At 33.0% G+C, this 13,852-nt stretch overlaps 2 protein-coding genes across 2 annotated transcripts; one reads left to right on the top strand and one right to left on the bottom strand.

The window, feature by feature from the left end:
- The first annotated feature begins 943 nt into the window (after positions 1-943).
- On the top strand, positions 944-9,675 carry LOC106072259 (protein rolling stone-like). Its single transcript, XM_013232602.2, has 3 exons — positions 944-1,485; positions 2,945-3,395; positions 7,573-9,675. Exons 1-3 carry the CDS (start codon positions 1,399-1,401, stop codon positions 7,983-7,985), a joined length of 951 nt encoding a protein of 316 aa, XP_013088056.2. The 5' UTR covers positions 944-1,398; the 3' UTR covers positions 7,986-9,675.
- Positions 8,577-13,826, bottom strand: LOC106072253 (nuclear receptor 2C2-associated protein-like). Its single transcript, XM_013232597.2, has 4 exons — positions 13,721-13,826; positions 10,674-10,764; positions 10,349-10,525; positions 8,577-10,161 (listed from the first exon to the last, which is right to left on the bottom strand). The coding sequence occupies exons 1-4, from the start codon at positions 13,774-13,776 to the stop codon at positions 10,042-10,044; spliced, it is 444 nt and encodes a 147-aa protein (XP_013088051.2). The 5' UTR covers positions 13,777-13,826; the 3' UTR covers positions 8,577-10,041.
- Between the last annotated feature and the right edge of the window lie 26 nt (positions 13,827-13,852).

The following is a 13,852-nucleotide window of genomic DNA, read 5'->3' as shown; positions in this document are numbered from 1 at the left end:
CAACCAATAAGCACATACTCAACACTAGTTTGTGGACGCTTAGCTTAGAGAACATGTTACAAAGCAAACTACAGGGGTATAGCTTATTGGCCCTTTGCTCTACGTGCGTTGGTACATGCTGTATGATTCAATGGGTGATTCTAATTTAGGCCCAATTTTTATTACTCTTGATGAACATTGGTCCACTTTCTTATCTATGTATGAACTCTAGTGCTCCTTAAGTAGGCCTACTAATAATTTGACTTAAAAGAATTTGAGAAAAGATTAAACAAAATTTAAATAATTACTCTCTGTCCTTATCTCTTTTATCCATCAGTATCTGAACTTTGTTCTCGTCTGCTTTTAAAAAGGCCCTAACACCATCTTAAATTAAAAAAAAATAGCAATAATTCTTGTAACGGCTTGATAGACGGTTTTCTTATCTCTACATTCAATCTCAGGTCATGACTAGTTCCTAAACATAGCAACAGTTAACGTCATCAGTAGTCACCAGGCAAATCATCTCTAAATCTATTGAAACTATCCTTTGAAAAATGTACTCCTTTTCCTGTTATATTAAACTCTTGGATGGTCTATGGAGACAATTGCTTATGATCGTACAATACTACTCAGTGGCGTAGCTATGGTGAGGGAATGAGGGGAGAATTTGAAAATCCTCCCGGGCACCCACTTGCGGGGTGGGGGTGGGGGCAAATGAGTGTTCGAATTTGTTAAAATATTACGTCATTATCTCATGTCATGATGTCGAATGTCAAAAAGCAGGGGCCCCTAAAAGGTCAAGCCCCCCAGGGCCCCCAAATGGTTGCAAATTCCTAGCTACGCCACTGATACTGCTTTTATGATGATTAGAAAAACGTTTTTTTTTCAAACACGTGGTTGCAGACAAATTAGTTGGCGGAAATTTGTTGATATCATCTTGGAAACGGTCTCGTCTGCTTAGGTTCAAAGTCAACACTCATTAACCCCACTTACCGCCAAGTAGCGGATGACGTAGTTTCTTGGTAGTCTACGCATTTTACTACACAAGTACACCATTGGGAAATATAAGGTAGTGGGATGGGAAGAAAACATACATTTGTATTAGTTACTGTACTTCTGTACACTACGAGCACAGCGTTGACAAAGCTAACATCCACATAACCTTTACACATACAACGCCTGTCAAAAGAATATTTCAGATTGAATTCACCTGCCCACAAGCTGACTTTATTATCTACAAATGAATGACGTCCCACGTAGTACTTTTGGGGCGAGTTAGACGTTGGAGTTTCGACTCTGGTGTTCTAGCCAGTGTATTCATTGCATAAACTGAACGTGACGCGTTTCAAACCAATTGACTGCATTATGTTTTCAGGACAGAATTAAATCGGTCAGGGAATTTAAGAACTCAGAGATACAATGACAAAACCGGTTTGTTTCAGGAGTATTACTAAAGAATCTTTTTGTCTACGTCACAGTTCAGTTCAGGATTTTTTGTTACCTTGGGTGAGTTAATATATATTTTGTATTGCCAGATACACCAATAAGTAAATGTCTTTAGTTTAACTAGTACAACGACATGTACAGTTACTGCATGCCACACCAGGCCTACAATCCAAGCTCCTACTGGTAATTTACTTGTAATTATCGCCTCGTAAATTAGTTAGCCCTAACCTTAAAAATTTTCACAAGCAATTAAAAATATAATGTTTAATACTTAATATTTTTAATATGCTATGCGGACAAACTAAAAATAGTTATAGAAGCCAGAATTAGGCCTAACCATATATTTATATTTTAAAAAATACGGTCAATTAAAGAACATCTGAAAAGCGACAGAACCAACTAGTGAAATTATAACTAATAAACAAGAAAATATAAGAACAATATAAAAAATACATTTAAAAAAAGACAATACCTCTTTTATAGGCCTACTACTTATAGAGCAATTTTTTGTGTGCTTTGTTCTTAATAACTATTGAGTATAACTAATAAGTATTAGATTTTTTTAATGTAACATTTTTTACTACCCCACCCCACCCCATCCGAGAAAAAAATCCTGCTGGCGAATGTATAAATCACAGACCTTCTTTCTAATATTCTAATGATAGGCCTTTAGATCTAGACTTAGATGATGGTGCGTAAAATGCTCCTAACATTAATTTATTAAAATCTTTAATGAATATGTCTTACACGCGGAAGTAGGCCTACCCGAAGACGATTTGTTCTCTAGCCAAATTAATTTTTTTTTTTATACTTTGAAAAACACTACGTACAAGCTAGAGTTTTCCCAGCGTGGCCAACGAGCTAGTCATTCTTTTCCAAACGATATACATCAGCTGTCAAATTTCTTAAGAAAATCGTTAGAGCCGTTTTCGAGAACCGTATCACCCTTTGCCCACTACGAATGTGCGACCTGAATAGAGGTATTTGAATAATTTAATATCAAAAACTATTTCCCATTGGGTTCAACACCAGCTACTCCCGTATTCTTCCAACCCATTTTTTTCCCATTACTGTGACAAAGTCCAAAACACCACAACTCTCTCGATTTGAATCCTAATTCCCCCTGACAATGTACTTCATCTTAAAAAGCTTATGTGACCTTAACGTGTAGCCTAATGAAGGACAACTGAATGTGTGAAGTTTCTTCCCTTTTCCCGCTTAATTTTTCAGAAAACTGGAATCAAATAAGATTATCCACTTTGCAAAAAGCAAGAAGAAAAAAATGAAAAAAGGGGGGGGGGGTGGCAATCTATGAATCATAACGAAAAAAACAACAAACAAACAAAACTTTTCACAAGGAAATAAATTTGTTTATATGTATAAATTTTAAAAGTCTAGCTCTAAGTGGATTAATATGCAATAAAAACACTAGCCTACTTTAACTACTTACTATACAGACTATGAAACATCTATATGACTAGTTTTACATTTCTTTTTTTTTGTGTTTTGTTTTATCTAGTTCAACGACAATGTCCTGGTGTACGCAGTATGGACGTCTATATGCAGCCTTTATTGTCTCTCTATGATCCTGTACAGTGGACTGTGTTCAGAGCATGGCATCAAAATTCTTATCTGGCTAACCTACTGGTCATTCTACTGCCTCTTTCTCAGGTTCGCAGTAACCGCAGCTAACTGCTGGCACAGTTGGGTTAGCCAACATGGCAATATACCAAAAGAGAACGAAAAGCAGTGTTCGTATAGTGACGATGTGGAAAGCGCATGCATGCAGTGCTGCTTGCAACAACAGGAGCAAACGGGGAACGACTTGCAACCCAAACGACAGGACTCTAACTTCCCACTGATTGAGAAAGAATTCCCCAAGGCAGTAGCCGTACAATGGGTACTTCAGAACATTAGCAATGTCTCTTCTTTGTTGGTGACAGTTATGTTTTGGGCTCTTGTCTACACAGGTTAGTAGAGTCAGCTACAGTTTTGGATTCCTGTTCACACGATCAATAATAAAATCAACTAATATAGGACATGCATTATTGGATACGGGACACAACACAGAAGCGATCAAATGAAAAAGAAAAAATAGATTTTCAAAAATCTCAACGATTATGATAAAGACTGGAGTTCATGGGCTGAAACTATCAGGCCGTATAGATTTTAATTGTCAATCTGAGATTTTTCATTCTCCCTCATTAAACTACACACAAACTTAACAGGCCTAACACACCCAATCTTTCACAAACTTAACCTAATACACACAAACTCAGACCTATGTCACATTCGAATTAATCAAAATGAAATCACCAATATCCTTATCGCACATTGTGACTTACATATATACATTTTTTTTTAGAAAATGTATGTGAAAATCGATCCAGGGGCGCACTTGCTAAATGAGCATTGGGACCTTTGGACGCGTTTTAATACTCGGCAGTTGGTTTGTAGCTCCAAAAAGCTAATACAACTAAACCGATTTAAAATACAAAGTGAAAATTCCCCTTTCAGACCTTGCGATTCATGCAGAGTTTACTCAACATGAACAGGCTTCCTTTAAAACATAACTGAATATAACTTCTATTTATAAATATACACAGATTCAACTTTTAAGTAGATATAAGCCTGTGTAAAAATATAAGCGAAATGATAATTTTAACAAGATATAACACATAAAAAAATACACATCATTAGGCTACTATCTCACGTCCCTGGCTTGTTCTTCTTCTTAAAATTCCATACTAGCATTTATGAACTTGAACGATGACAGACAGCCACGTGATTTGATCAGAATCTATTAAGCCAACATAACCAAACCATCCGCCCACTTCTCATTATTACATTTGATTCAGGCATGTACAATCCATAACAACTGGCCCCCAAATGGGCTGATAAGTAAATGTTCGCATTGAATTAAAGAATGGTCTGTAATACAGCAGAAAAATGTTATATATCCTCTCCCATAGAGAGTCACGATTGAGAATTAAATTTACATTAGTTTGAATAAAGTAGGATCATAATCAAAACAAAACGTTCAAACTAATTTAAGGTTGGGTCAGCCATCTAATACAAATTAGACAAGAAAAAAAAAATACTTAAAAAAAACAACAACAAAGCTTATATTAAGCGAAGCCTACTTGTATCAATTAAACCCTGCGTCGACGATGTATAAAGGAGACTAATTCAGCTTATACCACCACTTCAGTCAAATACAAATTCTTTCCCTTGTTTGTGATACTAAACAAATTAATTAATGGATTTTTTTTTTAAATTAATTTTTCTGATGTCAGGTAAAAGAAATAATTGTGCAAAATTTCAGCTTGGTCCTAGTTGGGGTGTGTAGAGAAATAACGTGTACTAACTTTTGACCAGATCGACCGACAGACTGAGTTGATATAGGATAAGCGAAGCTTTGTAATAAACCCACTGCCTGCGGTTTGCGCGCTGGACTGTCGTTCAGATTTATCGATGGTCCCGGGTTCAAACCCTGCCCGCTCCCATCCCCCGTCCTCCTGCGGGAGGTTTGGACTAGGAAGTAATTATCTTCAACTCTGAAGGAACATCCGAAACATGTAAAACATTTTACAAAACAAACAAACAAACATTTTTTACCCACCCATGCATGAGTTTAGTTCTACTTGCTTTATCAAACTTGAAACATTGTCAACATGCATGACGCGTAGGACTTTATAATCTTCTTCTTTTTTTTTTTTTAAGTAACGTCTGATAAGATGATTCCCCAATAAACACTATCGTTAGTTTGTTCTTTTTGTTGAACCAATACAGTGAGCGGATTAGGCCTACCTACTTTCATTGATTGTTACACACATGTAGAATGAGTGTCAATTCTATTATAAAACCCCATTGTTTAAGCCACCTATTCAATAGATAGGGCCTACTTCCTAATTTACAGTGCACGTAGAATAAGAAACAGACTTAACATCACTTGAACATGTTTCCTTGTCTTTTAGACGAAAAAGGCATAACATTATGCTGTTTTATTCAAACTTTCACTACAGGGGCGGACTGGGTATCAAAACCGGCCCACAAATGGCATGTCATATATTTTCGGTGGGGGATTTTTACCCCACTCCGCAATTTATATATATACATATATATATATGTAATTAATCTTCATTACATTCTGATCTTTCATTCTTTCAAACGTTTTTTTTACCCTAGAATACTCTCTTCCTATAAGTAGTGGAAAGACAGTACACACCGCCAAAGGGCAATCTTCGTGTTCAGTAAGAATCCTTGCCACTAACTTTTTAGTTTTCGTTACACGAAGGTCGCCAACTTAACGATATTACCAGCATCACATGTAAAATTCTAGAACACATAATATGTAGCAACATCATAAACCACTAAGACAAACATAATATCCTTACTCCATACCAACATGGCTTTAGGAAATATAGATCATGTGAAAAACAACTAATAGGACTAATTGATGATTTTTCAAAAGGTTTAGATAACAGTAAGCAAATAGATGCTATCTTACTAGATTTTTCCAAAGCTTTTGATAAAATTCACCACCATAGTTTGCTTAAAAAATTAAAATATTTTGGCATTGATGGTCTATTGCATCAGTGGATTAAAGATTTTCTGATAGGGAGAGAACAAACTGTAATAATAAATGTAAATAATAAAATAATAAATAATAAATAAATAATCAACACCAATAACAGTAAACTCAGGCTTACCTCAAGGAACAGTCTTAGGTCCACTATTATTTTTAATTTACATAAACGATTTACGAAATTGCATTAGTTCAGGAACAAAAGTCAGATTATTCGCAGACAATTGCATAATATATAGAACAATAAAAACAAGACATATACAGAAATTTTACAAAGAGAATTAGATGAACTACAGAAATGGGAATCAAATTGGAGCATGTCTTTCCAACCAGAGAAATGTCAGTTATTAAGAGTAACAAAAAAAGCTAAAATAAATTAATTCCACTTATCTTATTCATGGTAAACCAGTAACACAAACTAAAAACACAAAATACCTAGGTGTTTTAATAAATGAAAAACTGTCATGGAATCCCCATATTGATGAAACTATCAAAAAATCAAACAAAGCATTAGGGTTTATTAAAAGAAATTTCTATAAATCAAATAAGAACATAAAACTAAAATGTTATTTAACCTTGGTTAGACCAATAATAGAATATGCATCCTCTGTTTGGGACCCCCCAACTCAAGAAAACATTAAGAAACTGGAACAAACACAAAATAGAACAGTGAGATTCATAACAAACGAATAGTCACACTTGACTAGAGTAACTCCTTTAGTTAAATCACTAAATTTAGAAAGCCTTCAGGACAGAAGACTCAAAAGTAAAGTAGCAATTATACATAAAACACTGAACCATAATCTTCAATTACAAAATTTAATAAAATACTCAGAAAGACACAAAAATAAAGGCACATTTCTCATCCCATATGCTAGGACAAATTTGTACAAATACTCCATCTTCCCTAGTGCTATTAGAGCATGGAATGGGTTGCCTGAGCTAGCCAGGAAAACAAGTGACTTGGCAGAATGTAAGTCATTGGTTAATATGCATGACTGAATGCATGATGCGTAGGACGTAATCATCTTCTTTTTTGAAGTAACGTCTGTATTATATAAGATAAGATAAAATTAAACATCTAAGAGAACTTTGATCATATTTACCATTCAAGAAGAATATCGTTAGCGGAGAATTTGTTAAATGTCTTCTTCAAAAAGTTTTGAATCGATATTGTTGCTAACGCCTATCACAAAAACATAACGCCTATCAGAAAAACAAACAAACAAGTTTCTTATTAGAAGAGGATATGATATATATAATAATGTAAAGGTTTAAGCATGTATTTCAATAGCTACTTCCAACCATGTGTGGCTGAGTTAAAGTGTGCTACTTTTTAAACAATTATTTATGAAAATTAAGATTTTAATTGAGTTATTTCCAATTTAACAAAATGATTTAAAGTGGGCAACACTTTAACAATGAAATGTATTTATGAAGCATGCCATATAATACTAGTATAATGAAACCACAGAAGTCAGTGTTTATAATCAATATCACCTAGACCTAGATAGAATACATTGAAATTTATGCTTTTCATTATATGTTTTTTTTTTAAGGGAATTCCCAGACGTATGTCAGCATCAACTCCCATATAATGAACTCTGTGTTGGTCCTGTGTGACATAATGATCAGTCGTGCACCCTGCAGACTCCAGCACCTGTACATTCCACTGAGTTTCAACGTTTCCTATGTCCTCTTCACTTTCATTTACTGGATAGCAGGAGGAACTAACAATCAGGGGCAGCATTACATTTACAAGATGCTTGACTACACTCAGGCGCCGGGTAAAGCAGCAGTGACAATTACTTTGGTGTGTTTAATCGCCCTGCCATTGGCTTACATTTTGGTATTTGGGCTGTTTCAGTTGAGAGACCTTGTGTGCCGGTGGTATAATAAAAGGAGGATGAATGGTCACTCTGATAGGAATGTTGTATTTTCTAAGGATAAGACAGAGACTGGAAAATCATGAGATCCCTTGTCTGTTGACAAGAACAGATGCAATAATGTAGGATGTGCCCAATGTATATATAACATTTAAATTATTTCAAATAAATTGTTAATGAAGTCATTGTACATATTAATGTTGTACTGTTTCGCTTGTCACTAAAAAAAAATTAGACAATTAAATACAAAGGCAACATGATATTGAAAACAGATTACTTCCCTTTTATATAAGAAAACCCCAAAAGCCATTATATCTTGTCAGACTGATATTTACAACTTAAGTCAAGTTATATATCAATAAACGTTAATAACATATTGGGATTTAATTACTCAAAGGAAGACCCATATCTAATTTTTTTTTTAAATAACAGAAAATATAATTATAGAAATTCTTTATAAGTGTTCCAAATTTATATTTCATTAATAGAATATTAACTAGTTGAAAAAAATTATGAATATTAAACTTATCATATCTTGAAGATAAACTAAACATACTAGACTAGTGGTTCCCAAACTTTTTTGACTTGTAGATCCTTGCCATGTTTTCTGGTTTTCAGTAGACCCACTGCTTAACTTGTATTGCATTTTTTCAAATTCATCAACATATTTTTTAACAAATTTCTAACTGTAGTGAGTTAAAGTGTGAACAAGTAATTTAAAGTTATAATTAAGTTATAGAGAATATAGAGATCTATCTTTTTTATTGATACAATTCAAATTTAAACCAATTAAAATAACAATTAATATTTATTACTGGAGTCACCAAAGACACTGGAAATGCCCAAACATGAAAAAGGCTTTGTGGGTCAACCTTGAAGAAAAATAAGGAGCCAGCAACCCTTAGGTAGTTTGCAGCACACAGCACTACACCCTGTCAGAGGCTGGGAAGAAAACGCTGACACCAAACTGTATATATGTCATTTGCAAAAAATTACAGAAGAAGCTTTTAATTTTATAACTCATGCCACAGATGTGCCCTTGTATTGTTGCTTAAAGAAATTCTTTTAATAATATCAGATGTAGGTTTGGTTAAAATGTTTTTTTTAAATACAACTACTGATAAAATCAATGTTTTACCTATAGTGTTTTCCGTAATTTGATATAAGTAAAGAGATTTTGTAAGATGCTCACAAACTATCATCTTCTCTATATGATGTCGAAGAAAGATTTTGTTTGTCTTTTCTGAATTTTATCTTTGAGCGTTTGAAAATTTTTCAAATCATTATTTAATTTGTCAGGGTGGCATTGTCTCAAATGATCCTTAGGCAACCGCTTGTTTGACAAGGAAGGAATAATTCCCAATTTTAAATAATCAATGGTATATAGTCTAAATTTGTTTGTTAAACATTAGTTACATGTATACAAAAAAATAAGCTATTTAAATAAGTATTGGAATTAAATACAACAATTTTTGTTTGAATAGCAGGATAAATATTTAAAGGATTAACTCAGGTACAAATCATATATTAGTGTATGAAAGAATTACATTAATGGGATGTTAAAATTAAAGTCACGACCTGCTTAAATGAAATCTATCATCGTAGACCCCTGTGGACATCTCATAGACCCCCAATTTATTTTTTTCCTTTCATAGACCCCTTGGAAGTCTTGGTAGACTCCTGGGGGGGCCAATAAAGACCACTTTGAGAATCACTGTACTAGACTATCTACCAAGAGGCAAAAAAAAAAAAAAAAAAAAGAAACAAGGACAAAAATCCCTATATCTGATCTAGTATTGGCTATTATCTTTAGCAGCATAACTTAATAGCACCACTTCATATCAATTTCATTGATAATGTTTCAATGTATAAATATATCACTATTTGATTAAAAAGTACATTGCTTTTAAAATGTCTTAACCCAATCTTCTTGAGTCAGTTTTATGTGTTAGATCTATAACACCAAGTACTCTTTTCTAGTATTGCTTTTCTCTTAAAACAGAGATATACATTTTTTATTTAGTATTATTTATGATACAACAATATATAAATTGTTGAAAGTATTCTCCTTCAGTAATGTTTATAAAAAAAAAACAACAACAACAAAGGGTCTACAGTGTAAAACGAAATACAAAAAAAATATCAGCTTGATCTTCCAATGATGTCTAGATTATATACCGTTATCCTTCCAAAAAGATCTGTACTCTGCTCAAATGTAATTTTTAAAGTTGACATTTTGACAGGTTCAGGAAGTTTAAATATCTGAGGAAAAAAAATCAGTTTATTATCTTATTTTCTCATGGTTAATTTGAAATATAAAAAAATGTACTAAGAGAAAAGAATTTTTTTTTTAAAGACACAATGTTTAACTTAATCAGTATTTTTGTGTTTTATTATTTTATTAATTATTGATGACTAACAAAAATAATACTATAAATATAACTTGAACCTGTGTTTGACCAGAGTCTGAAGGGTAGAAAGTATAAACATTGACAAAAGTATTGAGGGATGAATCTTGTTTTTCTAAAGAGCAGACTTTTCCTACAAAACCACCTTGGAACTGAATCCAAATCTCAGACACTTGCACATCTTCAGAAAAATCCAAGATTACCGATTGGTTGGAACCCTGTTTAATGAGTTGTAATAAAATTTAAAAAATACAGTAAAAATATGATTAAAAATAGTGAGAAAACTATTTATAAAAACCACAATTATTGTAGTTCTACTTCATTGAAAGTTTTACAATTTCCATTTCTAGTTTCCAAATGCTCTACCTGGTCAGAATTCCAGCAAGTTTCTTCATCCCCATCCAACAAATGCTGTTTACCAAACTGTTTAACATCTTTGTTTAAAACTGAACTAACTCTGTAACACAACAAAAATAAAGTCTGCATTATATATCCCACTACTTGTCAGAATTTAGGCAAATTAAATTTTTATTTACATGACAAAAAGTGTGACATATTAAATAAAAATAAAATTTAGTGTCATTGAAAAAATATATATAGAACTAATACCTTCTCTTCTGCAAGATATAGGAAAAAGAAGAAGTGCCACTAGAGTGGAAGGAGGGCTAGCTCATCAAACTCCCAAAGAAAGGTGATCTTAGTTCTTGCTCCAACTATCGAGGAATAACACTACTGTCCATTCCAGGAAAAGTGTTTAACCGCATCCTGCTAAACCAAATAAAAGATGCTGTAGATCCACATATGGAGACTTTTGAGACACTATGGAGTGCCAAAAAAACTACAAATATCATCAAGAAGTCATACGAGGGGATGACTTGCAGGATATTGCATGGCAGACAACTGACAGACCCATTTGAAGTCCAAACAGGAGTGAGACAAGGCTGTTTACTCTCTCCCTTCTTGTTTCTACAAGCCATTGATTGGGTCATGAAGACAGCAACAGACCTGAAGCAGAATGGTATACAGTGGACACTGTGGAAACAGCTAGATGACCTCGACTTTGCAGATGACTTGGCTCTCCTTTCTCACACACAACAGCAGATACAGGAAAAGATAAGCGTTGTTGCTGGCGATTCATTGAGAATGGGTCTTACTATAAACAGAGAGAAGAGCAAGGTGTTCAAGACAATACACCCATTACAGTCCAACTCGCCCAGAACCAAGATGCCTGGAGGAAGCTGGTTGGTGGCCTATGCTCCAGAAGGGACCACAGGCAGAGATGAGATGATGAGATGAAAAATATAAATATAGAACTAATGTAAAAATTGTTTTTTTGCTTGTCTAAATCAATAAGATAGCAGTACTTAGGTAAAGAAGATGATTCACTGCTGTGCATTGTTTCTAATTTCTTTCCCAGTGTTGTATATTTCCTTCAACGTTACATCAGTGCCTGAATTTATTATGTTAATATTATAACAGGGAATCTAAATGTATATATACTATATCTATAGGCATTATTAATAAGGTCCAGTGGAGTGTTGAAGTCAGCGTTTATTAGAATTAAAAATGGCATGTCCTAATTCAAGAAAGAAGGAATGACAAATAAAATTAAAATGAACAATGGCCAAATTTATCTGCGGCATGATCATATTATTCTCACCTCTCATCTTAGAAAGCTAAAGTAATTTAAAATTGACAAAACAATAATTAAACTTTTGTATACAGCAACCATTAGCAGTCTAATTAACTTTGCCATGAGGTGCTAGTATGGTAATACTTCACAGGCACAAAGACATCTATAGACTAAATATAGACTAATTAAAAAAGCATCGTATATCACTCAAACACAGCTACCATCTCTTGAAGAAATTTTTCATGAAAGATGCCTTTCCAAAACACATACGATTCTTAAAGACAACTTGCACCCATTAAACCACTTTTACATCAGATCTGAACGAAGAGGTCGTCTCCTTTCCATTGGGATTAAAACAGAAAGATTAGAAACTCATTTATCCTACTTTTAGTCAGAGGGTTACAAGGTCATCTGTTGTCATCAAGTACATAAAAGTCTAATTCATAAAGCGCTGGTTGTGAATGTGTATATATGTGTTTCATGTGTGAATGTTGTTCGTATTTGCATCTATATATTATGTTATTGTTACAGTAGTTACGCTGGGTAGGTCAATTGTACTCACACTGAATTTCCATTGCATTGGACCAATAAAAATTATCTTATCTTATATGCAAAGGGAAATAATATATAAAATTGAAATATACAAAAATAATGAAGACTTAAGAGCCAAGGATAAAAAAAAATTGTGCCTCATTAAAATTAGTAAGATATTGTTGCCTATGGGGTTGGTGTAGTGATTCAATGATTAACTTCCCCCCTACTGAGGTTGTGATGAAGCTTTGGTGCCTAAGGTTTTCCTGAATTCCTAGCTTCAGAAATTCATTTTCTTTGTGCTAATGATTTATTTCTCTTAGTAAGAAAAGTAAGGCATGTTAAAGTTTAAAGAAGGGGTAGCCCAATGTCTGTCATCTGTCATTTAAAAATATGACATAAATTACAATATTGACAATATTGTCACAATATTTATCCCGTCAAGATCCTCATCCATATCATACGATATAGATTAAATAATATATTATTATTATTTATTATAATTATATTATATATCTAGATCTATAGTCTATAGGCATATGTCTCTATATTAACTATATATTAGTATATATCTAATAAGCTATCTAATTAATTAATATAAAATATAATATTATAATTATCTAGACTCTTAGACATATAAGATATACTATATTAACTATATACTATTATTATTATATCTAGACTTATCCTTATTCTAATACTAATACAGTAATGAGTAATTTATTATAATACAGACTGTTTATACAGAATACAGTTATACACTTAACTTATACAGCATTGATTTAGTCAATTCTAGTATAGATTTCTATACTGACTATAGTGTCACTATAGTCACTATAGTGACTATACTGTCTATACTGTAACTATATAATAGTATATACTATACACAGCAAATACAGTAACAGACGTAAAATTAGTTTCTTTCTAGAGATATTATACTATAATACTATTATTATAAGATCTAATCTAGATAGTGTAATCTAGTAAAAACTCTAAATCGTAGACCGACGTAGCCGTGGACTACAAAGTTTATGATATATGTTTATTTGGTAGTTTATTTATATAATAATTATTTACATTTTATGATTTTAGACGGTCAGTTTTGAGTTTAGTTTTTTTTTTTGTTGTTGTTATTTATTGGTCTAGATCTGGTAAGTAAAATAGATTATTTTTTAGACGATTAGATTCTATAATGAATTTAGATCGTTTTGAGAAAGTAAAGAGTTTTTTATTTTTAAATGGGACTAACCGAATCCGTGAAACTTTATTTTTCAACGATCCACTTAGATCTACGGGCGCAGCCATTTTCGGAAGCGGATACAGTAACTAGGCCTAGAGTAGTCAGTTTTTTCCCCTTCAGTTTTTAAATCTCAGGCTTCGT

The sequence above is a fragment of the Biomphalaria glabrata genome, chromosome 1 (genome assembly GCF_947242115.1).
Source record: "Biomphalaria glabrata chromosome 1, xgBioGlab47.1, whole genome shotgun sequence".
Taxonomy (NCBI): domain Eukaryota; kingdom Metazoa; phylum Mollusca; class Gastropoda; family Planorbidae; genus Biomphalaria; species Biomphalaria glabrata.
This window is presented reverse-complemented; position numbering and strand designations above follow the sequence as displayed.